The following is a 26132-nucleotide window of genomic DNA, read 5'->3' as shown; positions in this document are numbered from 1 at the left end:
GAAGCACATGGGAAGAGCATTTGGGACTGGAGTAACCTCTGTTGACTGCCCAGGCCAGCATGGGAAAACCAGAGCACCAAAGCTGCCTGCACATCCCAATCCCATCCCATCACATCCCATCTAACCCAAATTGTGTCAGCAGCCTCAGACATTCCTGTTTCCTTTGCAGAGGTGCAGGCAAGGCAGCAGGGACTGAGACTTTGGGGTTGTTTCTAACCAAGACCACTGATGGGATGGCAGCAAACAGAGCAGCACAAGTGAGAAGCCAGGTGAGGTCCAGAACACTTGGTAATGAGACTTTACCTCTGTGGGTGGTGGGGAAAGCCTTTAACAAAGGCTTTATTTTTTTTTTCAAGCTCACACCATGAAAACTGTGTATGTTCAGTTGAGCTGCTCAGTTTATAATGCTCATTTTTCTTCAGAAAATGCAGATGTTGAATTAATTGCTGCCTCTGGGGTTCTGGGTAGAATGGACTGGCCCAACCCTTGCGTTCCCACATCCCAGCAGGGCAGGGATAATTTACAGGGAGTGACTCTGTGGGGACACTGAACCATGGAAAAGGAGGTTGGTTGCTTATAGGGTGGGACCCTTTACATTCATTCAAGAGCTAATGGGATCTGACACATCTCTTTGTGTCATGGGTATTTAAAGGGCCTCGGGGAAGACCACACATGGTTCTGTTAGCCAGGACAACCTTAAACGCCCAGGAGCTGGCTGTCCCTGTGTGCCAAAAGATGAGGTGGGGAACAAAACTGGCTTGGCTGAACTTTTTTTGGAACTGAGGAAAAAAGAGTTTTTGACTTTTGGAAGAACAGGGAGGCAATTTAGGATGACTACAAGGGTGTCATGGGTTTATGCAGGGAGAAAAGAAGAAGAGTCAAAGCTCAATTTGAACTTAATCTGGCAACTGCCATAAAAGAGAATAAAAATGCTGTTGTAAATACATCAGCAACGAAAGTAGGGCTAAGGAGAATCTCTGTCCTTTATGGGATGTGGGTGGGGGTTAGTCTCTTTTCCCAGGTAACAAGTGACAGGATGAGAGGAAATGGCCTCAAGTTGTGCCAGGGAAGGTTTAGAATGGATATTGGGGAAGATTATTTCACTGAAAGGGTGGGCAGGCATTGGAACAACTGCCCAGGGCAGTGGTGGAGTCTCCATCCCTGGAGGGATTTAGAAGACTTGGTGTGGCACTTGGGGACATGGGGCAGTGGTGGCCTTGGCAGAGCTGGGGGCAGTTGAACTGGATGGCCTTAGAGGGCTTTTCCAACCTCAGTGGGCCTGGCTGATCCCTCCTGTGCCCCACTCCTCTCCTGAAGGACCTGTGGAGCCAGCAGGGAGCTTTGCAGCTGCTTTATGGCCCAAAGGGTGAATGAAAGGGGTCAGGGTGTGTCCATTTCCCACCTCACCTCTCTGGGGGTTCTCTGCATGGTCAGACCTCAGTCAGCACCAAAACCCCAGAACTCATCTCCTTGAGGCCCAACCCACAGCCAAGAGCAGAGGGAGTTGGGTTTTTTCCCCCTTGTTCTTCCTTCCATCCACGAAGACATGCAGCCATTAGACTGATGCTGCTGCTTTTGTCACCTTGATGGGAATGGGTGACTGGTGGCAGGATGGAGGGATGGATGGGCAGGTGGATGGATGGAGGGAGGGATGGAGGGATGGATGTCCAAACACCTCAGACTCACCATGAACAGCTGCAATCAGCAGCTTTGCCCTCCAGTGCTGGATGGTGGCTCAGTCACAAAGAGAAAGAACCCATCCAGGCTGGATGGGGTTTGGAGCAACCTGGGACAGTAAAAGATGTCCCTGCCCATGGCAGGGGTGGAATGAGATGAATTTTAAGGTCCCTTCCAACCCAAACCATTCTGGGATTCTGAGATTCTCCCCATGTGGTCACTGGTCCATCCTGACACCACTCTGGTGCCATCCACAGCAACGCTGTGCCTAAGGAAGGGTTTTTAGCACTGCTGGCTTATGCAAACCGGAAAAGCAGCCAAATTTTTCCAGTCTGTTATGAGCTGGACCAGTGCAAAGTCCAGAGATTACATGCCTGCATTTGTCCCCTGCATCAAGGAGTTTCCAAGCCTCCAGGGGAAAATCCCAGAGCCCCTGTGAGCACTGATGTTTTCCTCAGCCCAGTGGGATATATCTTGTGCAAGAGAAAGCAAATCCTGTGGGCAGAGCTGAGGCTTGGACACAGAAAAAAGACTTGCTTGAAATAGAAGAAACAAGTCTGTGAGTATGGCAGAGAGAGAAGAAAGGGGAAGCAAATTAGATTTCTTTCTTTTATTATACAGGATTGTATGTACAAGGTCATCTCTCTCCCAAACATCAGCATCACAGTCAGTTCATAGCCAAACCTGCAGCTCATCTCTCCAGGCCTGGAGAACAGCTCTACAACGGCTCAGGACAACACAGTGCAGACAGTGCACAGGAACCGGGCAGGGGGGAAGCACAGGTCTCCCTTCAAGCCCTCCTCAAGCAGCCCAAACTAAGAAATGCAAAGAAAACTTTGTGCTTCAAGAGCCATGTGCGCTCCAGGGTGGCCCCAGGGGCAGGGAAGTGTCACCCCTGGAGCTGATTGCCCTTCACCCTTCCAAGAGATGCCGTGGATGAGGCTGGAGCACTCGGGACCACCCGGGGCCAGGTGCTGTGTGGGAGGGACTGGCCAAGGGAAGCTGTGGACACCGCTCTGGGTTCCAAGCACTGCTGTGTGTGTTCTGGAGGGAAAAGGGGTGGGCAGGACACACCAGGTCTGAATAAAGTGCTGTGTGAGTTTCAGTCCCACCTGCCCCGGGAAAACGGGACAAGGCCCGGCAGGAGGAACGAGGAGGAGAAGGGCTGAGGCCTCTCAGGTGCAGGGGGTCCCACGCTGAGCCCTCTGCTCACAGCACGGGGCAGGGGGCAAAAGCAGCTGGAATCTGGGGAGCAGGGGAGGTGCTGGCACACCCACATGCATGGTGCTCGGGGGATTCCCTGTCCCCAGGCCTGGGCACGCTGTCACCCCAGGGATGGAGCTCAGGCAGGAGCAGGAGCTGTCGCGCCGCTCTCCCGATGTGTCCTGGCTGGGCAGGAGATGTGGGCAGCCAGGGAAAGAAGGGGCTGATGTCTCTGGCTCCAGGCTGCAGGACTGGGTGCTCCACATCCCTTCCAGGGAGCAGCTGGTGCAAGGAAAGGGTCTCATCCACGCCTGCTCACACCCCTCACACTGCAGGGACTTGCTCAGCCTTTCCACAGTGGAGAATGAGGGCACCAAACCACTGACGGGAACATATGCTTGGTTTTCCTGCTTGGATCACTTGCTTTCCTGCAGCTTCCTCTTCCCTTCCCTCTTCAAGCAGCTTCCCAGAGCACAGCACCTGCTCCACTTCCCTTACGCCTGGAAGTGACCATGGACACACAGCAGCTCGTGGGGCACAACAGATGTGACAGGAGGTGGCTGTTCTGGAGGACAGCTCACCCCACACCCTCTGACTCGGCAGGATCTTCAGCACGAGAACACAAATAGTCCAAACTGAGACAGTACTTTTCCCTCAGGAAATGCTCTGGCTCTCACCTCACACAGGAAAAATGTCTTTATTAGGCTGGGCTGAGTTCTCCCTGCTGTCCTGCAAGCAGCTCTGGCACACCTCTGGCTCCCTTGGGGACACACCTGCTCTCCTGGTGGCTCTCTCTGTGGTGGCTCTGGGCTGTGCAGGTCTGGCTCCTGCCTCCGCTGGCTGCAGAGCTCCGAATCCATGGCAGGGGTGGTGGGGATCCGCTGGGAGGATGAGTTTTCTTTGCCTTTGCTTTACAGATGGATGGAAGATGTCGGGCCATGTTTCTCCTTTGAATGCCAGGTAGAGATGACAGCAGCACTTCCATTCAGCTTGTCTTGCTCAACGTGCCAGGACAGGGTTTAGCCTCGTGCTCTCCTCACACTGCTGCTCACAGCTGCTCTGGGTGGGCTGCAAGGAGAGAAGGGGGAGTTACAGCACTGTCCTTGAACCCCAGGGATTTCTCATTCAGGAAAGGGGTGAGGGGCTGGCCAGTGATCCTGCTGAGCAGCCAGGCTCCATTGCTAGGAAAACACAGAGGATCAGCTTCTGAAGCAGGAACCCCCCAGCCCAACATGCCCAGCACGAGAGCTCTGGCTCAGAACCAGCAGTGCAGGGGCTGTACCTGGTTACTGTAGTCTGGCATCCTCCATATCTGTGTAATGGCTGTTCTCCTGCAGGGAAAAGGGAACCACAGTCACCCTGTGCCCCTCCTGCCCTGCCTGGCATGCTGTGACACCTTGCTGTGGTCACCAGCTGCTCCCCTGGTGTGGGACAGCAGTGTCAGGGTGCTCAGTGGGATGGAGGAGTTACAAACCACCCCTGGTATGGACACCAGGGGCCAGGGCTATGCTTTCTGGCACAGAAGACTCCCAGGCAAAACCACAAATTTCCTCTGTCTCCTTATTCTGAAATGGCTCTGCCAAACAGACCTGGGATGTGTAATTCCCTCTCGGACTTGGAAGAAATAGAATCAGAATCATTCAGATTGGAAAAGACTTCCAAGATCATCAAGTTCAACCATTAACCCAGCATCTCCATGCTCACTTCCTTGGGCAACCTGTTCCAATATCTGAGCACCCTTTCAGGGAAGGAATTTCCCCAATCTCCAATCTAAACCTTCCCTAGCACAGCTTGAGGCCATTTCCTCTCATCCTGTCTCTTGTTCCCTGGAATTGCCCAGTGATGCCAAGGTGCATCAGTCCACAGTGGCAAATCAGTGTCCTTATTCTGCTGCTGAGCACAGGAACTGATCCCAGTCTGCAGCAGAACTCATCATCCAGGATGGTAACACTGATTCATCAATCCTAAGGCCTCAATAATGGTGCTGAATTGCTCCCCATGCATGGGGTTTGGAAATCATGGCATGCTTGATGGTCTTGGAAGTCTTTTCCAGCCTTTATGGTTCCCTGTGGAATTTCCTCCAGGAGCTGTTGTGCAGTGCAGCATCATTGGGAGAATGAGGTGCTCAGCAGTGGTGTTTGACCTCCTGCACAGGGTGAGTATTTCAGAGTTGGAAATGGATCCACAAGTTGTCTGCAGGGGACACAAGGGACTCCAAGGGAACAGGCTCTGCCTGAAAGCCAGGAGAGGTGGCCTTGCTGTGGGCAAGGGAAGAGCCCAGCTGGACAGGGTTTGCCTTGGAACAGGTCAGAGTCAGCTGAGAGCCTGTGGGAGAGCATCAGGGACAGCCCAACATGGGTGACACCACAGCAGGCATCTCCTGCACCCCACTGGCATAGTCTCCTCTGGAGAGCTGCAGGAGGCCCTTGGGGAGACCTCCACCACCCTGGAATCTGGGGGGAAGCAGAGCTGGAGCAAGGAACAGGAGATTTCTGGAGAGTGTCAGGAATAACTTCCTGACTCTGGGCTGATGGCCAAGGAACACCTGGTCAGGGATGGGAAGGTGGAGAGAAGTCTTGGCTGCAGAGCCCATGGAACTGTGAACCTGAGTGTCCAGAGAAGTGACCAAGATCAAGAGCAGGATCAAATCCCTGAATTTCAGAGAGTAGATTTTGGGTTGTTAGGGATCTGCTTGGCAAAATCCCATGGGAGACTGCTCTGGAGGCCAAGGACATCTGGACTCCAGCTGTGTGAGACTTTCAGAGAGCACCCAGCACCAACCCCAAACCCCAGTTTGGATGCAGACAAATGACCAAAACTGCATGAAAACAGAGGAAAATCTATGATCAACCACTGTGTGTTGAGAATATCTGATCACATCAGGATTCCGTTAGCTCTCCCTTCAAAACTGTGTGCAGGGATCTCCCCTTGAGCAGGGATGTCCCTCAAGAGATCCCTCAGCTGCCACCAGGTATGGAGGGGCTGGCAGGTGACATTTCTTTCACACATGTGACATTTAAGGCATGTACACAATAATGTTTGTATCCCATACTAAGTGTAGTAAATAGTACTCACCACCAATCCAACTGCACTTACTAAATATCTTCCATACCCAAATTTATGGCTTAGAACCCAATAAGCTCCACCAGCTCTCTGAGTGACCTCTGACTCTTCCCCTGCCACTCCCCTGCTCCACAGAGCCAGAGGGATTTTAAGGACCCCATTTGGGTGCCACACCATGATGGTGTGATGGCCTCAGTGGTGTGTGTGAGCCAGAGAGATGTGGGATAAAGGAATCACTCCCCAGGAACTGGGAAGACTTCAGAACTGCTTAGAGTTGTAAGGTCAGGAGAAATACTGAGACTGGTTTTGCTGAGCTGCCTTGCAGGGTGTGAAAAGCTCCCTGCAGACAACCTGCACACCCTGACCTGACCATGCAGAGAAATTGGGAGCCTGTCTGAAGCTGGCAGTGAAATATTTCTGGTCTTGATGCCACATCAGGACCAGGGAGTTACAAAAAAAAAGAGATGTAAGTGAGCTGAAATGTTAATCTCCTCTTAATGAAGACCTGCTCGTCCCAAACCCTTGCCAGATGTCTCTCCACTGTTTTTTGTTTACCCCAGCAGTGGCAGAGAAATGCACATTTTTTGTTGACAGGCTGTTTGCTGCTTTATCATCATTAACATCAGCAAGTTTCCCCCTAATTTCTACCATCTGTTTCCCTTGATGTAATTCAAACTTGGCCTTCCTTTTCCTGACACAGAGCTTGTGCCTTTCTTCTTCCCAGTGACTGCTATGATGTCTCTCCTCAAGCAGCTGCCCCCAGACTTGGCAGGGCTGATGGACTTCAGCCACGAGGACCCACACTTGAAACAGCTGAAGGACCTCATTTAGAGCCCTCATCCATCATGGCTCAAGCAGGACAGAGCAGGAGAACACAAAGCAGCTGGGAAGGGTTTGGAGCTGGAAGAGCTTTTTGGCCATGCGAAGTGCTGTGGATGTGCAGTGTGGTCGTTGCAGGGATGGGGGGTGAGGAGAGGAGAGGAAAGGGATGCTGAGCTTCATCCTCACTTCTGCTGTCACCAGTGCTGGGCTGGGGAGGGAGTGGGGCTGTTCCAGGGGCCACTCAGGTCATGTCCTTCCATCCCAGAGTCCTGTTGCCTCTGGATCTGGAGCAAAGTTTGGGATAGATGAGAGTGCTGCCAGTGGTAACAGTGACCTGCACTGTACCCCAGCACAGAGCTCCCACCCAAATGCACACATTTGTCACTGGGTTCACCCCTATTTGGGGCAGGACTGACAGCAGAGGGGCTGATGTGTGCTGACATCAGCTGTGCTGGTGCTGCCCTCTCTGGGAATGCCCTGGCTTGGTCAGACCTTGGTTTGTGCCATGGGACAAGTCACTCTGGAGAGGGACTTTGGGCAAGGGCCTGCAGTGACAGGACAAGGGGGAATGGCTTCACACTGAGAGGGGGCAGGGTTAGATGGCATACTGGGGAGAAATTCCCCCCTGTGAGGGTGGGCAGGCCCTGGCACAGGGTGCCCAGAGAAGCTGTGGCTGCCCCTGGATCCCTGGAAGTGTCCAAGGCCAGGTTGGACAGGGCTTGGAGCAACCTGGGACAGTGGAAGGTGTCCCTGACCATGGCAGGGGTGGAATGAGAAGTTCTCTAAGGTTCCTTCCAATCCAAAGCCTCCTGTGACTCTGTGGATGTCTGGTCAGGTGCAAGGGCACTGCAAATGCAGCTCATCTAACATGGCCTGTCTTTGCATTGTGTTTAAATCCATTTAAGAATTACTTTTCAGCAGAGCAGCTTGGTTTAAACCACTCCCAGTTGTGAAATCAAGGATAAATGTGATCTGAACTTCAAGAGCCAACTATTTTTTTCAACATATCCACGTGTTTGAATGGGCAATGCTTCTGCAGGCAGCAGGGCAGTTTGGAAGAACAAGCTGTGAACAACAATCAGATTTAAATAAAGCTATTTCCCTGGAGGAAGGAAGAACAACTTTTCCTGGGGATTTAGCAAGTTCCAGTAAAGCTGTGGTCCATGACCAAACTCCTTTGCTGCAGGCATGGATTATCCAGGCTCTCTTACCAGTTCCTCTTCACACTCATCCCGTGCCAGCCCCTCCTCCTCGCCCTCATCCCCGTTGAGTGGCTCCTCGGCGTTGGCCTCAGCCTCGGACGCCGTGTCCTCCTGGGACACCTCACTCTTGCTGCTCTCCGCCTTCTTCCGCGCCTCTGCGGGAGCAACAGCGGGTCAGGGCTGGGCGCGGGGCCAGAGCCTGACCCCACAGCTGGGGCAATGACAGCCATGGAAAGGGGTCCTGCTGGGAACTGGGCAGTTTGCTGGCTTGGAGGGAATGGCCTGGGACACCATGCAGAGGGCAGAGATGGTTCTACGTCCCCCAGCGGGACTGTGGGAGCCTGGCAGGAGAGGATAGGGACAGGGATGGGACAGGGATAGGGATAGGGATAGGGATAGGATAGGATATAGGATAGGATAGGATAGGATAGGATAGGATAGGATAGGATAGGATATAAGATGGATAGGATAGGATAGGATAGGATAGGATAGGATAGGATAGGATAGGATAGGATAGGATAGGATAGGATAGGATAGGATAGGATAGGGATAGGGATAGGATAGGATATAGGATAGGATAGGATAGGATAGGATAGGATAGGATAGGATAGGATAGGATAGGATAGGATAGGATAGGATAGGATAGGATAGAAGATGGATAGGATAGGATAGGATAGGATAGGATAGGATAGGATAGGATAGGATAGGATAGGGACAGGGATGGGATAGGGATAGGGATAGGGGTAGGGATAGGATAGAACAGACAGAACAGAATGGAACAGAATAGAATAGAATAGAGTAAAGACAGAATGGAACAGAACAAAAAAGGATAGGATAGGATAGGATAGGATAGGATAGGATAGGATAGGATAGGATGGGATAGGATAGGATAGAGTAAAATAGAATAGAATAATAGAACAAAGAAGCAAGCTAAAAAAATACAAACTATATGACAAAAGGGAAAAAAACCTCCTCATTTTAAATCCCAGCTTGATAATTTCAGGAACTTTGGTGTGTAATTTTGGTGTCTGATTCTACCCTGGAGCCTGGGGGTTGACACTTCCCTGTCAGAGCCTGGAGGAAGTTGTGATGCACACGGCCAGCCCCGAGGCATTCCCACAGCCCACTGACCTGCAGACAGCTTCTGTTCCTCAGCAATCTGCTCCAGCCGGCCCAGGAGAGCATCAATGTTGGATTTGATCTGTGTCAGCTCGGTTTTGATTGTCTGCAGCTCACTGCTCTTCACTTGGAGGGAGGAAAGGAGGAAAGGAAGGCACTCAGTGCCCTGCAGAGCATCCTGGAGCAGCCCCACCCCACACCTGGCCCAGGGCACCTCCTTGAGCAGGCAGAAAAAACACGGAGGAACCTCAGGCTGGAAACTGGCAGGGAAGCTGGGGGGCTGCTCCCAAAAAGCCTGTGGGTGCTGTGTGCAGCCAGGCTGACCCCAGGCTTTGGCACACTCAGGCTGCACCTGTACCTTCCCCAGTTGCACCCCTGCAGCTTGGGCTGTTCTTTCCAGATGTTTGGGGTTTCAGAGGGCTTGCTGGGATCCCTGTGATGCCTTAGGATTTTAGCTTCTACAGTTTTCACGTATCTGTAATCCTGTAATTCTTTAGTGCATAACTCTAGACTCCACAGGGGCTAAGCTGCTGTTCTCTCATTTTTAGACAAAACAATTCCTCTCTAAGACTGAAACTCAAGGACACCTCACTGTCTCAGGCCCCTAGATAAGTAAACAACAGTGAATTGGGGGAGCAAACGTGGAGTAATTGACTTCATTACCTGAAGCTGTAATTGGAGGTTTAACCCCCAGTATGCAAATGGACAGAACATATCAAGTATGAGAAACTCGTGACCCACTGTCCATTTTGGGTGTAGCCCCTGGGTGGGCTGTGAGTGCCCTGAATGCACCTGATGGCCTTCAGTACATAGAACTGCTTTTTGTAACTTGTAACTCTGTCTAGCGTCTGTTGTAGGTAAGCTGGTCAAGGCATCACCTGTGCCCCAAGGTGTGCCCAGGCCGGGCACAATACTCACACTTGATCTTGGCCGAGCTGTTGGCGATAGCAGCCGACCTGGCGAAGAGCTTGACGGGCAGCGAGGCTTTGACGCGCCGCACCAGCGGGATGGTGACCCTGGGCCGCTTCACCGGCACCACCCGCGGCACCGGCGACACCCGGCCCCGGTACTCGAAAATCCTGACGGAGGGCAGGGGAGGAGGTGGGGCTGGGGCAGCTCTGCCCTGGGGTGACCCAGCCTGAGCCCTGCAGAGCTCCTGGATACCACCCCACAGGCTGGGCTGCACCCCCTGCCCCCCCAAATCCCTCCCTGCCCACAAATCCCTCCCTGCCCCCAAATCCCTCCCTGCCCCCAAATCCCTCCTTGCCCACAAATCCCTCCCTGGCCCCCAAATCCCTCCGTGTCCCCAAATCCCTCCCTGTCCCCCAAATCCCTCCCTGCCCCACACAGCCCCTCACCTGTCGTAGAAGTCGTCTCTGTAATAGTCATAATCGAAGTCGTAGCCACTGCAGAGACAGTCGGGACACCACGGGTTAATTAGTGCTGGTGATTCATTATCACTGCTCCCTCCTGCCTGCCGAGCACCCCCAGGGCCAGCAAGGATTAATAAAGTGATCCCCTTCATAAGGGACTCTCATCCAGCACGGCATGGACACTCCTGGCTGCAGGGAGCTGGGCTGAGCCCTGGAGGGAGATCTGGGGGGCTGAAGGCACTGGACAGGGTGGTGTTGGCAGAGGAGGGTTAATCTGGGTATCTCAAGGAGCAGCAAGGAGATTTTTGGAGAGAGAAGTCAGGAAGAAGGGGATAGTTATGGGCATATTTATTAATTCAAATCTTTCTCCCCTCAGCCAGGCAATGCCCACATCCTGTTTTCTTACACTTGAGCTGCATTTTAACCCAAAGTCGGAGCATTCCCCACTCCCTGGAGAACCAGTAACACACTGTCCCCCTTGCTGCAGCTGGTTTTCCAGCAGCACAAACCAGGGGGTTTGACCCCACACACTGGCATCAGTTGCTCCAGCTGAACACAGCACCCTTCCCTGGTGTGCTGAGGCTCAATTAACAGAATTCACTTCTAACTCAGAAATCACTTCTAAGTCAGAAGTGATGCTGATGATCTTCAGAATGGTCAGTGCAGCCCCAGGAAGCAAAGTCTGTCCTGCCTTCTGGAACTGTCTGAAGTGGCTGATGAAAAGAAAAGAATGGGAAGAATGAGAGAGTGATGGGGGGAGAGGGAAGGGCTCAGCCAGGAGGAAGTGGGGATGGGGAGAGGGAAGGATGAGCACCCAAATGTGTAGCTGAGAGTAAATCTGGTGTCCTGCATCTTCGACAGAAGTGACAAGAAAAATGTGTGGCTGACTGGGATGGTCGGTTGGGAAGTGTGGTTTGCACCAGGAAGTCCAGGCTGGACTCAGGACACCTCCTGCCAGGACTATGGACTATTCCCAGCCAGGGGTTGGTTTCAGTAACTGGCTGGCCTTTTAAATAGGATTTTTCCATGCTCCATAGGTTCCCCAGATGCCTGTGGCACCATGTGGAGATCCAGCCTGTGCCTCAGGGGGACCTGAGCCTGTGTGGATGGTTTGGGGCTACTCTGGGGCCATGGGGCTGAGGAGCTGAGGCCAGCATTAAGGACAAGGAGATGGCTTGTGCTGCACCTCCTGCCCCAATTCTGCTGTGCCACAGGGACTTCAGTAAGGGGGAATTTCATAAAGCTGGGCCTTAGCCCTGAGCTGCCCGTGGCATTCCTGGCTGGCTGGGATGGGATGGGATGGGATGGGATGGGATGGGATGGGTGGGGAGATGTGACTGTGGAGGTGTTATCACCACAACCCCTCCAGATTCCGCTGCATGGTGGAAAATAGCCATTTCTGACAGTCTCAGCACAGATGAATTCCAAATTCTTTTCAGCCCTGGTGTGCTCCCCTTCTGACCCGAGTTGTAGCAAACATTCCTGCTGGGCTCAGAGGAGACAGGAATATCCTGCAGCCTCTGTCCCAGCCTCTGCATGATCTGTGTTCACTTATTCCCTTTTCTGAACTGAAAAAGAAAGGTAATTCCTGCCAGGACAGCTGTTGGGATGAACCCAGCTGTCTGTGGGGCTGAGGGGATGGGCAGCACAAACAAGGCACTTGCACTGAGCTTTTCACGATGGGAAACTTGATTTTCATTCTAACCTGGGGTGAAACCTGGAGATGTAAAAACTCTCCGAGAAAACAGCTCCCCCCAGCCTGCCAATCTATTTTGATCACTGAGGATGTTTGACTCCTGCTCTGTTTGAATCCAATAAATACAAAATACCATCAAAATAGGAACCCATTTGAAAAGAAAATTGAAGTAGGATGCTGTTACACTGTCAGACTCTACCTCTTCATTTTTCCCCCCTCCTTAGATGCAACTTGAACAAAATTGCTGCAATTTTGTAATATTTTCAATCCTGACAGGCTCTGGTGAAGTGCCTCTGGCTCCCTCCAGCAGTGTCCCAGTCCCAGGCAAGAGGGGACAGTGGCATCTGCCTGCAGCTCCAGGGCTCCAAGTAGGACCAGCAGTGCCTTTATTCCCAGCAGAACTCCCTCCATGGGGATTTGCTCTTGCTGGGAAGCTCCCTGTGCCTTGGAGCCCACGAGGCAGCTTTGGGGCATTTGTTTATGAACAACACAAAGCTTGGGGGTGTTTGGCCAAATTTTGAGATGCCCAAATTCCTTTCTTCTGATCACTTTCCCACTCCTGGTCTGAGCTGGCTTCTCCTCCAAGCCTTTGCTCCCAGCAGAGATGTGGGATCAGCACTTGGGCAGCTCCATGGGGACACGGGCATGGAGAGGAGCTGCAGCTCCAGCCCCAGCACACAGCACTGCCCTGCACTGTCCCGGGCACAGCCTGGCACCTGGGAACTGGGAACGGAGCCCTGGGTGGGGTGGGCACCTCCATCTCCATCTCTGGCCCTGCCCTGAGGCATCTGGGCACCTCTGCCCTGCTCCTGGGCTTGGCTCCAGCACAAATAGGATGAGGCTTGGCCTCAAATAACTGTTATTCAATCTGGAGAAGGTTGGTGAGGAACTGGAGAAGGATGGAGAAGTCCAAAAGCTCAGGTGAAGTCTTAAGCCTTTTCCTAGACTAGTAAATCTGGTCACCTGGCAGTGGCTGGATGCTTTCAGCAGCATCCCTGGAATTAGGCTTTGAGCACAGAGCAGCTCTTCCAGGATGAATCCAGGAAAAAGGCTGTTAAAAGGAAGTGCCTTAGGGTGGGTGGTTTATCCTGAAAATTTCCCTGCACATAGGACAAACCATCCTGGGACTGAGGGATCATTTCCCAGTGGCCTGGCAGGTCTGTCTTGGTGTACAGGAATAATTTTTGCCATTTTTCAATCAGTTGGTGGCATTGCACCCTTTCAAAACAAAGCAGGGATGATCAGAGTGAGAAGCTGGGAAGCAGGAAGGCTTCAAGGAACACCACACTTCCACCTCCTGAGGCATTGCTTCTGCTTTGTCTTCCTCAGCAATCAAATACCATTTATTACTGACTCACAGGTTCAAAATGCAACTGTTGATAATTGAAGGGTGATGGTTTGCATGTGCTGCCTCTCCATCCCATTTGTGGGGCCAGCTCTGAGCCTGTGCCTGAACAGCAAATGTGCATTTGAGCATCTGTGTGTTAATTACTGCTAATCACAAGTGCCACGTTGAGCTCAGCTCCCACCCTTCTGTCATGGCATTACTGCAGCAGGCAAAGTCAGACCTGCTGGGAAGCTGCTTGGAAAATGTGGCATTGATCAAACAGGGATCCTGTGTGAGATTCCATCCTCCTGCAAAGAGCCGGGAGAGTGGGAAACGGGAATGAAGGCTGGCATTCCCAAAGTGCTGCTGTAGGCTGGGACATCACTGCTCACCTCCCCCTCTGCCCCAGGGCTGCTCTCAGCCCTGTCCATGTGGATTTGGCTCTGGGATGTCACTGCTCCAGCACAGAGGGGTGCTTGGGGACGGGCTGACAGCAGCTCTGTGACAGGGGATGGATGCCAGTGTTCCCTGGCTGTGACAGTCAGCCAGCAGGGCTTTGTCCCTGTCACCATTCCAGAGACCCTTCCTGGGGTCACTGAGCTGCAGACACCCAGCAGCTCTTGCTTGGGTTGTCCTCTCTGTCCTTCTGGCCATGAAGCAGCTTTAGCCCCAGCACTGCAGGCAAGGGCAGGGGTCTGTGCCTCCAAAAGCCCAGAGTGGCCCTGGCAGAGCCACCTTCCCTGCCCAGCCAGCTCACAGCAAGGTGGGATTGCTGCTACCAACCTGAACATGGCCCCAAATACCCCAGGAAATCCTGTCCAGACTTTTGCTGGGCAGGCACAAAAAGTGTTGCCAGAAGGCAGATTTGGAGAGGCAGGCAGTGACTCCCTGGGGACATGGGGACAGCAGCTCACTGCCCAGCCAGCCCCACTGGCACTGTGGGCATGTTTGGGGGCAGTGGCCAGGGGGACAGGCAGGAGCATCCAGGGAACTTCCCTGTGCAAAGGGATGCTCTGGGAAGTGCCAGAGGGAGGGAGGGAGGCCCAGGGATCCAAGAGAGTGTGGGGAGAGCAGTGATGGCAGCAAGGTTGGATATGAACTGAAGGTGCCTTGTGGGGAAACACCTGGGAAAACTGATGGTGGCACGAGGCTGGGTGGCATGGATGGAGGCCACATCCCCAGGGATTTCTATTAAACACCTAGACAATCCTCCTGGATGGGTGGAGAGGTAAAAATGTCATGTTGCTTCCTCTGTGCTCAAAATGAATTTCCCTTGCCTTGCCTTCCCCTCAACCCTCCCATGCAGACTTGGAGTGAGGCAAAGCAAAGCCCAGCCTTTGGAAAAATCCTCTGCTGTGTTTAACCCAGCACTTCCATAAATTACAGTGCTGTGATTGTTGGAGTCTAACATTTAGAAAAATGGATGGTGGTTCGAGAAGCTGTAAGCACGGCTGGCTGCAAACCTGCATTCCCTGTTTTCCAGGAGATATCATAAGTTCTGCCAGTCCAGATGGCAAAGTTTTAATCTGACAGCCAGTCTGGGATGAAATATTGCTGGAGCTCGGAGCAGTGCAGCTCTCTGGCCCATATTTTAGCATATCCATATTTGTGGGAGGGAGCAAACATCTCTCTCAGCAGTCTGGAAGTCTGAAATATTGGTCATTCCAGAGGAAGGGATTAGTGCTCCAGGCACGGGTGAGCAGTAAATGAAAAGCTCGTTAGTGAAGATGTATGGAAGGAGCTGCTGTGTTATAGCCCCAGCCCCACGTGAGCAGCCCATGTGCAGCTGAGCAGCAGCATTTCTGTGAGCTCTGTGCCCATCTCAGTCCCCTCAGGTGGAATCCCCTGGGAATGCAGAGAGCCACGTCCTGGGCAAGATCCCAACAGCTCCAGGGTGGGAGGGGAAATGGGTCTGAAAGGACAGGGGCAGCTGGGCTGAGAGGCTCCTGGAGGTCCCCAGAGATGCCCTGGGGTGCTGGGAGGGTCTGGCTGTGCCACAGCTGCATCTTCTAACCAAGATTTGCCATTCCACGCCCCACCAGTGCTGTTCAGACCCATGGCTGAGTCTGAAGCACAGGGTTCTCTTCACCCCTTGCACTTTTTTTCTTCTTTCTGTGGAAAAATCTCCAGGTCTCTCACAATTTCCCCTTTTACTACACCCACCTATAACCCCAATACTGATTTTAGTCTCTTTTTCCCAACCTCACACCTTCCAACTCCTGACTCAGAGCCTTGGTGTCCTCACCATGAGACTGACATCAAGATTAGGACAATTTTTAAATAAAACACGTTTGGGGACTTTGTTATTTGGGTTTGGGCTCCTGAACCTGCAGGGCACTCTTGAAATACCTTTTAAAGTTTTCCTTTCTGCAACCAGAAGCAAGAACTCAATGAGTTTCTCCCACATTCCCTTGACTCCAGAGTCTGGGCCTTAAATGAGAATCTTCACCTCTTGTGGAAATCACGATAAATTCTCTCATGCTGAGGACTCACTGATATCTGTACAGCAGCTCCATCTCCCACAGACCTCCCCATGTCTTTCCTGTTCCCTTGTCCCCTCATTCACTGCTCCCTGGGACTTCCCCTGGCCACCTCCTTGCTTCACCTCCATTTGTCACCCCAAGGGCTTCCTTTCTTCTCTCCCTTTGACAATCATTCTTTTCCTAAACTATCTCTGTTTCCCCCCACTCTCAGCACCTCTGTGCCACTCCTGCTGTCTGGCTCCAGGGGAGTTCTCCTCTCACTGCCCCTTCCCAGGAGCTCTGCTGTGGTCAGAGCAGGCACTGCCCACCCTTGTCCAGCCTCTCCAGGTGGGATCATGCCCAGGAAATCTCCCACAGCACTGGACAACCCTGGAGCTGCCTCTGCTGCCTCTCGCTGAGCCCCGAGAGGCACTGCCAAGGAAAGGAGCCCTTGGGAGAAGCTCTGGATGTGCAGCAGTGCCCAGGCTGCTGGGGCCAGGGCCAGGGGGCTCAGGGCAGTGCTTGGGGGTGCTGGAGGGCAAACAGCAGCCCAGAGACCCCAGTGTTTGTGGGGAACACTCACCTGTACAGGGCAGAGGCTGCTCTCTTCAGCCCTTTGGGTCTGTTGGGCTTGGGCTCCCCAGCCATGTTGATGTCTGCAAGGAAAGGACAGGCAGCTGGCACAGGGCACATCCTGATCCCCCTCATGCACCCCTGAGCACAGAGCTGGGCTGCAGGCACTCAGCCCTGCTGCAGAGAAAGGAGTTCCCCCACAGCCCCACCTGCTTGGCACCTTTGGGGCTCCACAGGAAGCTGAACAAACCCTTGCACTTGGCAAAGCTCCTCCTTTTCCTTCCCAGAGCCACTCACCATTCCCTGGGCAGTCAGTGCCCTGCACATGGGCTAATCCACACCCACAGACCCAGGACAGCCTTCTCAGGAGAACTCAGGGTGACAAGGCACAGGCAACACCCAAAGCTGCTGCATGCTGTGACAGTGCAGCCCTGATCCCTCGGGAATCACAGGGAATGCTCAGCACGAGCCAGCTGGGCTCTGCTGGGGATTTGGCTGTGCTGAACACTGCACAGGGTGCCTGCAGCTGCTCTTGGAGGAGCATCTTCTGCCAGGGGAGGGGAGAATGAGCTCCTCTAATCCCCTGAGGAAATTTCACTCCTTGGTCTTGGTGCCAAATGTGCTTCTGATGTGGAAAAAAGTGACACAGCCAATTTAATGGAGCTGCTGAGAGCACAGCAATCCAGTGTAGGATGTGGAGCCAGGGCTCAGAGAGGTGAGTGACTCTGCTCTGGTTCTGAGTCCAGGGGAGAGCAAATTCCCTCCAATCAGCCCAAAACTCTTTTGGTTCTTCAGATGCTGTGTGTATAAATAGGTGTCACACCCCTGGACATGTCAAATCTGAGCTGAGCAAGACAGGATTTCCTCATGTGGACCAGCAATGCCAAGCCCACCATGTAACCATGGCTCTCAGAAAGGGCAGGAATAAAGAGAAAGGAGTGTTTGTTTTAAAAACCCCACATATTTTAAAAATCAGAATAGTGGAAGGTGAGGGAGTGAAAGACCAGCTGCTGAGTCCATGGGGTTGGCAAGAACCCTCTGCATCAGCTGGTGTGAGGCAGGGGATCCCCAGGAGCTTGGAGGAACCACATCTGTGTTTCTGGATGGGCTCAGGAGACTCTTCCTCCCAGATGGGTCACCTGTTGGATGTGTTGGTCCTCAGGGGTCTGACCTGACCTGCCCTGAGGGAACTGGTGCCCCCCAGAGAAGCAGGGGCTGTGTCCCACCCATGGGTGCCTCCAGCAGCTCCATGAGCCCAGTGCCCCACAGCAGTGCTGGGATGGACCAGAGATGTGATGGGAGAAAAGATCCCAGAATGGTTTGGGTTGGAAGCTCATCCAGCTCTACCCCTGCCATGTCAGGGATACCTTCCACTATCCCAGGTTGCTCCAAGCCCTGTCCAGCCTGGCCTTGGACACTGCCAGGGATCCAGGGACAGCCACAGCTGCTCTGGGCACCCTGTGCCAGGGCCTGCCCACCCTCACAGGGAAGAATTTTTTCTTGCTTTCAGCTAGCTGCACCATATGGGGCATCCAACCAACTTTTAGGCCATTTAAAACTCTTCCATGCTGCATGAAGAGACTTTAAGGAGAAATGTGGACACACCATCAAAATAGTGAGCCTTCAAAGTGATCCAAAGGAACCTTCTGCTGACTGAGTTCTTAACCAGGAAAAGCCCCCTGAGCACGAGGAGGCTGCAGCACTGCTGGGATGAGCTGAGCAGGAGGAGCACAGGCTGCAGGACATGACTCCAGAGGAGCATGGATATCCTCCCAGTGCCCAGGGCCTTGCTGTGCCATTCCTTGGGCTGCTTTTTAGGGTCTGTCAGGAGAGGTCATTGCTGCTGAAGCTGGAGCTGAGCCTCTTTCTGAGCTCATACACCAAATGTGGGGTTAGGGGGTGTGGTGGCTCAGCTATGGCACCCAGGGCTCCTCTGGAGGCTCCTTCCCATCAGAGCCTGTGCTCTCCTTGCTGCCTTCCTCCCTACACCCTCCCATGCCTAGCTGCAGCAATGTTGAGCCTGAATGCTGAGAAGGCTGCCTGTGGCCACAGGGCAGGGCCAGGGCCAGCTGCTGCCAGCAGGGCCATTTCACACCCAGTCCTGAGCCTGCTGAGCCACCCAGGCTGCTGGCACTGCAGGGAAAGGGAAGGATAAATCCTTCCCTGAGCCCAGAGCTCAGCCCTATTCAGCTGCAGCTCCCTGCTTGTGAACCCTTCCTGCTGTCAGGATGCATCTCACCAGCTGCCACTCACTGCTCCTGACAGCTCCAGGCTGGGGAACACCCTCCAAGGGAGAGGCACTGGGAGCCCAGCAGGGCAGAAGGACAATCAGCTCCATTTGCTGGTCCCTGCTGCTCAAAGAGCCCTGTGGAGGCCTCACTGGCACATACCAGCAGCAGGGAATTCACACTCTCAGCTATGGTGGTGATGGGCACTCAGATCCCACAGGATTCCCTTGAGAGTGGAAAAGGAGAGACAAGAGCTCAGCAGGAACATCAGCCTGGACAGATTTTGCATCTCATCCCCATTCTGGCTTCTTCCTCTGCATCACTGGCTCCATCTGCCACCCCAAGGCAGTGCTGATCCCTCCTGCTCATAGCCTGGCACCTGTTTCCTGGTTGTGCTTTGCCAGCCCTGGGGCAGGGGGAGGGATGGTGTGGATCCAGCTCCCAGTGCCTCCCTACAGACACAGTGCCTGCAGTGCCTGGGGTGTCTGGGAATGTCTGCAGAAGGCACTCCAGAGGCTGCCAGGACCTGCAGGGACAGTCTCTTCAGCAGGGTGTCTGCCACATCCCCTGGCAGTCCCAGCTCATCCCCCCTCTCCACATTCCTTTGTGGCCATCCCTCCTGTTTTTGGAGAAAAACTTTCAACCTTGATTGTCAAACCACAGCTCTTCTCTGCTGGGTTGTCCTGGCAGGGGAGAATCCCTGTGCTCCCACTGCCTCTGGACAGCAAATCATCCCTGTGCTCCCACTGCCTCTGGACAGCAAAGGGAGCCTGGGGAGCTCTGTGAGCTCAGCCTGGCCCATGAACGAAAGGAAAGCTGAAAGGGAGCAGAGTTTGCACTTGTCCAGGACATGTACAGCACACCCAGCAATAATCCAGCCCTTTTGCCTTGCAATTCCAGGCCTCTGCAACCAGCAGAGATGAGAGCTTTCAGAGCTTTTCTGAGAGGTTCTTCTCACAGCAAACCCTTCATCTCTCTCTTCAGCTAAATGAGCAAGTGCTCCCTGTACCTTGGCCACATCTCCTCTATCCTTCTGGGCATCACAAGGAGCTCCTTGGCCTCCCAAGGCTTTTTCCATCTGATCTGAGACTGCACATGTGGGCAACACCTGGGCTGGAAGTGTTCCTGGCATGCTGAGCTCTGCCAGGTCTGCAGCTCCGCTGTCTGGAGCTCAAGAGAAGTGAGCAGAAAGTTCTGGTATCAAGGTAAACCTCAGAGGAAGCATCACAGCCTCAGCACAGCTTCTCATCTTGGACTGCTGTGCCAGCAGCAGGGTGGGAATGGGCTGCAAATTGCTTTCCTGGGTGCCCACTGCCCGCAGCAGGCTTGGAAATCACCATTTGTCATTAAAAATCCTGCTCCCAGTTCCAATTCTCAGCTTGGAGCTGGTGACAAGAGCATCTCAGCATATGACACCTCACAGCAAGCTGTGAAACAAGGATGCAGCTGGGGGGTTTGCTTGTTAGTTCCCATCCCACAGCAGGGCAGACATGGGGGGAAGTTTTCTCTTTTAACATCTGCTGGCTAAAGCCAGGCTGAGCTGGGCTTGATGTCAGCTCTGCTGACAGACTGAGGGTAAGGCCTGGGACAGGAGGGGAATCATTGAACCACAGAGTGGTTTGGGATGGAAGGGACCTTAAAAATCACCTTGTTCCACCCCCTGCCATGGCAGGGACACCTTCCACTGTCCCAGGTTGTTCCAAGCCCTGTCCAGCCTGGCCTTGGACACAGCCAGGGATCCAGGGGCAGCCACAGCTTCTCTGGGCACCCTGTGCCAGGGCCTGCCCACCCTCACAGGGAAAGATTCTTTCCCAATATCCCATCAAACCCTGCTCTCTGTCAGTGTGAATCCATTCCCCCTTGTCCTTTCCCAGCCTTTCATACCAGGCAATGTCTTTCCCCATCCTTGCTCTTCCCCAGCAGCTCAAGGACAAGGCCATGGGGTGATCCAGAACTGTGATTTAGCTGTTTAGCTTGTGCAATCATGGCCAACTCAGGAGGTTTTGGGCCACAATGTCCCAACACTCAAAGGCTCTGGGCCTTTGATCCCATCCCACATGGGAGCCCTCAGCCCCTGCCTGTGGGTGATGTTGGAATGCTGATCTCCAGCTCTGTGCCTGACCACAGATCAGCCATCACCAAGTCATCTCTAACCTGCTCTGCAGACCCAACACCAGCCATCCCTCAACACCCACTCATGGAACAACCAACTGATGCCTGATGATTTCTTGCCTTTTCTTGGTATATACCCTTTTACACAATTTTATACTCTTTTCCTATTAATGTACCCTGTGCTCGTAATTTTTTGTACTCTGATATTTAGCCTAGTTTAGGTCCTACAAAGCAGAAAAAGACCAAACATTCGCAGCAGGAGGCCAGAGAGCTCAAAACAAGAGGCTTCAGCCAAGGTTGAAAACCTGTTAAATACCAAGGTTGAAGCCTTTTCTCTGGAATATATTTTGTAAACTGGGCTGTTATTTCATTTAGGGAGAGCAATTAGAATAGGGGGACAATTACTTAATTTATTAAGTAATAAATAAGTTCTAAGTAATAAATAAGTAAGTACTTGTTGAGGGATTTTAGGTAGATATACTAATTTGAGAAGCTCTATACTATCTCAAAACTAGAAGGTTTACTTCAGTTGAAGCCTTTTCTCTGGAACATATTTTGTAAACTGGGCTGCAGTCTCGTTTAGGGTGGGGTAATTAGATTAGAGGGATAATTACTTCATTTATTAAGTAATAAGTCAGTTCTAAGTAATGAGTAATAAATAAGTAAGTTCTTGTTGAAGGATTTTAGGTAGATATGCTAATTTGAGAAGTCCATAAAATTGTATCTGCGTTATACAGCGTGTGCATCTTGGTGTGTTTTGAAGAGCTGCGCACCTCGGATCCCATTAAACACCGAGACAAAAAGCCTTTTACCCCTTTTAACCCTTTTTTAAACCCCTTTAACCCCTTTTTGCAACACATTTCCACCGCCCCAAAGGCAACAGTGCCCCGCAGCCCCCCGGCAGGACTCACCCAGGGTCTGGCCGGCCAGCACGCGGCCGTTCTCGCCCAGCACGGCGGCTCTGGCGTGCCTCTCGTTGGAGTACTGCACGAAGGCGTAGCCCTTGTGCACGGAGCAGCCCACCACGCGGCCGTACTTGGAGAAGATGGTCTCCACATCTGACTTCTTCACCACCGCCGTGTTCAGGTTGCCGATGAACACCCGCGAGTTGATGGACTTGGGGTCATTCTTGTTGGTGATGTTGCTCGTCTGCACCTTCAAGGACATCTTGGATGCCTGTGAGGACAGGGGGGTGTGAGAGGGAAATCCCAGGAAAAGGGATGGAGGACAAATCCCTCAGTATACAGGTGATGCCTGATGGTTTTTGTATTTTCCTTTTTTATATACCTTTTTATATATTTTATATACCCTTTTTGTATTTTCTGTACCCTTTATACATTTTTTGTACCCTTAGCCCACATGCTTGTGATTTTTGTAGTCTGATATTCTAGCTTAATTCTGGGGTTCTGCAAGGCAGAAAGACCAAACATCCACAGCAGGAGGCCAGAGAGCTCTATACTATCCCAAACCTCAAGGTTTTAACCTTGGTTGAAGCCTTCTCTCAGGAACATATTTTGTAAACTGGGCTCTAGCCTCATTTGGGGGGAGGATTCTTAGAATAGGGAGACATTACTTCATTTATTAAGTTTCTTATTGGGGAATCCTAGACAGATATGCTAATTTGCCAGGTTCATAAAATTGTATGTACAGAGTGTTCATCTCAGTGTGTTCCACCTTTGCAGGGCTGTGCACCCAGGATCCTATTAAATACCCAGGTAAAACCCTTTTACCCCTTTAACCATGTCTGCCTCACAATTCTAAGACCAGCAAAAGGCAACAGAGGAAGCAGCTCCTTAATTTCAACTGGTCACAGCGAGGATCCCATCTCTGGGAGCTCCAGTCCTGCTTCTTCCTTGTGCTCTCCTGCACAGAGATTCCCCAGAGGACATGAAATCTCTGCTTGCTTCTCTCTACTCTGTTAGAGGGGAGAACATCATCACATCCATCACACCCTGGAGCCCCTGGGTGTGGGAAAAACTGGCCCAGTCAACCTCAAGTTCTTGCTGGAAACTTATTGATCAGGCTGACACCTGGGTGGATCTGTGCAGGATGTGAACTTCAATGATGCCTGTGGGTCTCTTCCAACTCGGGGTATTCTGTGATTTCTCTTATTTTAGAGGAGAAATCAAGATTTAAACAAATTTTACGTCTAAGGAAAAGCTTCAGTGCTGTCACACTGAAGCTTTAACCTCTCTATGCTAAATTACAATTCAAAGCTGCTCTTTCTGAAGCAGTTTGCACCCTTGGCTCATGCCCACTTCTCCAGGCATGGCTTTGTCCCTGTGGGGCCATGCTTGCACCTGGAAGGGGACTTGGGATTTCTGGCTGTAAAAGGGATTTAAGCAGTGATGATCAAGAACCCACATGCTGGCACCTGCACTGCTGTGCCTGCACGCCGGGCTTTGGGCTGAGTTTTGTGCCAACAGAAGGTGTCACTGTTAGCTTGGAAATCACCATCAGCCAGAGCAGCTGCAAGCCACCCCAAGTCCCTTCCCGCGGCTGCAAGGGAGCATCCTCCGAGTTCCTGCCTGGGGTAGCTCATGGGCAGCCTCTGGGAGCAGGTTTGCCCTCTGAGGACAAGGGGCAGGGCTGGAAATGGTGTGAAATCCAAGCCAGCATGGCTGTTCTCAGCCTGTCTGCTCCCACCTCAGCAAAACCGCAGCTGTCTGGAGAGATCAGCCTGATCTGCACCTTGCAGAGCCCAAGGGATGCTTTGGATTCAGCACTGGGCTGCACACCCAGAATGTACCCGGGGGCTGTGGAAGGTGTTGGTGATGCACTCTGAGGTGCTGCTCTGCCCCAGCCCCTTCCAGCAGCACCCACGGGGGCTCCTGCTCCCCAAAACAACACCACAACTCCTGGGGGTCCCGAGCCTGGCACGGGGATACACTGTTACCACAGGGCCTGGTGTGCCCTCCCTGGTCCCTGGAAGACCTGAGTGCCTGGGCAGAGCTGAAGCCCTGCCTGGCTTTGGGGTTTTGGCTCCCTGGGCTCCAAGCCCAAGTCTGAGCAGGCTGGTGTGAGGTGGGGACAGTGGCAGCTGCCAGGGACCCTATGCCCCAGTGCCCCAAGCCCTGGCAGGCTCTGCTCGCCCCCAGCCCAGCCTGCTCAAGGCACTGACACAGCAGTGGGGGATGTTCCAGCTCTGCTGAGCCCTAAACCTTTCCTACACTCCTTCCCTGGCTGGCAGAGCCTGGCAAAAAGCCACTTTTTGGGGCTGCATCCAAGACTTTTCAAAAGCCCAGTCCTGCTTCTTCCTTGAGCTCTCCTGCACGGAGGTTCCCCACAGGACACGAAATCTCTGCTTGCTTCCTTCTCCTCTGCTAGGGAGGAGAACACCATCACCCCCTCTCACCCTTTGCCAGGGGATGGATGCTTTCCCTTTGGAGCTCCCAAGCCCTTGGGATCTGCTCCTGCCACAGCCCCACTGTGCCTGAGGGTGCCCAACACACATCAGTGTGCCAGGGATCACCATCACCACTCCAAACCCCAGGATCTGAAATTTCAAATGTGTTCAAATGTGCCAGGGGCACACCTCCCCTTTCCATCTGGGAGCACAAAGAGCTGGACACTCCATCCCTTCCCTTCTTTAAAGCCAGACCACACAGAGCCCTGGAGACACCCAACAAGTCTGAGTCTCTCTGTGAGGATGTGACTCCACAATAAATCTCTTCTGGCTCCAACCCCTGCAACTCCATTAACCTGCCACTGAGGCTGGAAATAATCTTCCTGCTAAATCCAATAATAATTAAAAAAAAAAAGTCAGGCTTTGTCTGAGTCTGGCTCGTTGTGTTTTCCCTTTCACGCTTCCAGATTAAAAGAGCCAGAGACTTTTGTTTTATTACTTTAAAACCAATTCCTGGCAGGCAGAGTTTTCCTAAAAGCACTGGGAAAAATAGCCAAAGGACAGGACTTTTAAAGGAATCTAAGTGAATTCAATTCTCAACCTTTGGCAAGTGGTGCTCCAACTTCCACCCCATATAACAACTCTTGTTTAATACTCTCTGTGAACTCCTTTTTGCAGTGCCACCTGGAAGAGGTTCCCAAAGGAAACTGCCCCATTCCCGCTGCAGATGGGGGGAAATGGAGCCTTTTCCCAGCTGTTTGGTCACTCTGTGCACCCAGCTTAAGCCTCAAGGACTCATTTCACACAAATCCTGAATATCTGCACCCAGCCCAGCTGGAGGCTGCTCCAGGGTGACATTCCCCAGGGAATCTCCATCCTTCAGCACATGGCTTTACACCTGGTGACTCCGGGAATTTCCAGCTCCTGACACCCACATTTTCTAGCCTCAGAGCCAACCTGCCCTGGCACCTCCTTCCCCCACTCCAGGCCATGTGGACATCCTTGGTCCCCCTTAGCTGCTTCCCCTCTCCAGGATGCACTCCCACTCCTCTGTCCTTATCTGCTGGAGTCTGTGCAAGTCTCCAACACATTTTCTAACCACCCACGGCCCCCAGAGGAATTCCCTGCTCTCTGGGCAGAGCCTGAGCCCTTCTCCCCATCCTTGGAGCTCACCCTCCAGCTTGCACCACCCTGGGAGCCACCCATCCAGGCTTCTAGCCCATCTGGATGCCAGGATGCTGCAGGAGAGCATGCCCAAAGCCTTCCTGAAGTTAGGGCAGACACCAACCATTGTCACCTTGCCACAGAAAACAAGTAGCTGGGCCAAATTTGGCCACACCATTTCCAGATGTGGCCCTGTTAAGGAATGTTCTCTTCCTCAAATCCAAACACAGCACTCAAATCAAACACAGCCCAGCACTGAAGAGCTTCACTGCTGCTTCCCCACAACCCCAAACGAGGGAAAGCCCAAAGCCTTCCCAAGCAAGAATCAGCCCAGCCAGGTATTATTTCCAAGAGCCTGAAGCTCTGCCCAGCTGTTTGCAGCTGCAAACCCCAAGAACCTCAGGGGCTGAGCTCCCTACGCCTGTGCAGGAGGGTTCAGGTGGGATGTGGGGAGGGTGGGGGGTATAAAAGTGTGTTTTCCCCCAAACTTCATGGGCTCTCAGCAGGTGCCACATGAGGCAGCTCTGCAGCTGTCAATGGACCCTTCCCCAAGGTTGGGTTTGCTATAAAAAAAAAGACCTGGATGAAGCTGAGGTGTGGGCAGGAAGGTACCAGATGATCTTCCCTTGGAGAAGGAAGTCTCCTAAGGCATCTCCCAAGGGAAGATTTTGGCTGCCATGGAGGTGGGGGGGTGGAAAAGGAGAATCTTTGCCTCTCCCAACTCCCTGCTGCCGATCCCCACCTCACACCCTCCTTGTCTGGCTC

The 26132-nt window shown here is 52.7% G+C and overlaps 1 protein-coding gene across 5 annotated transcripts in view; it reads right to left on the bottom strand.

Annotated features, from left to right (window-relative positions):
- Window positions 1-2272: 2272 nt before the first annotated feature.
- RALY (RALY heterogeneous nuclear ribonucleoprotein) overlaps window positions 2273-26132 on the bottom strand; it is a 115348-nt gene continuing 91488 nt past the window's right edge. For 3 of the 5 annotated variants that reach the window (XM_085079580.1, XM_085079579.1, XM_085079581.1), the window contains 7 exons: window positions 21769-22033; window positions 16528-16600; window positions 10445-10492; window positions 10005-10165; window positions 9099-9212; window positions 7977-8122; window positions 2273-3948 (listed from right to left, as the gene is read on the bottom strand). In XM_085079580.1, coding sequence (XP_084935706.1) covers window positions 3880-3948; window positions 7977-8122; window positions 9099-9212; window positions 10005-10165; window positions 10445-10492; window positions 16528-16600; window positions 21769-22024 — 867 coding nt within the window. In that variant the 5' untranslated portion in view covers window positions 22025-22033 and the 3' untranslated portion in view covers window positions 2273-3879. Of the gene's footprint in view, window positions 3949-4162; window positions 4212-7976; window positions 8123-9098; window positions 9213-10004; window positions 10166-10444; window positions 10493-16527; window positions 16601-21768; window positions 22034-26132 lie in introns of all 5 variants that reach the window. The other 2 variants (XM_085079582.1, XM_085079583.1) reach the window with 2 other exon arrangements.

The sequence above is a fragment of the Lichenostomus cassidix genome, chromosome 20, assembly GCF_008360975.1.
Source record: "Lichenostomus cassidix isolate B80296 chromosome 20, HeHo_3.0, whole genome shotgun sequence".
NCBI classification, from domain to species: Eukaryota; Metazoa; Chordata; class Aves; order Passeriformes; family Meliphagidae; genus Lichenostomus; species Lichenostomus cassidix.
The sequence above is the reverse complement of the archived record's forward strand: the minus strand, read 5'-3'. Positions and strand labels throughout refer to the sequence as shown.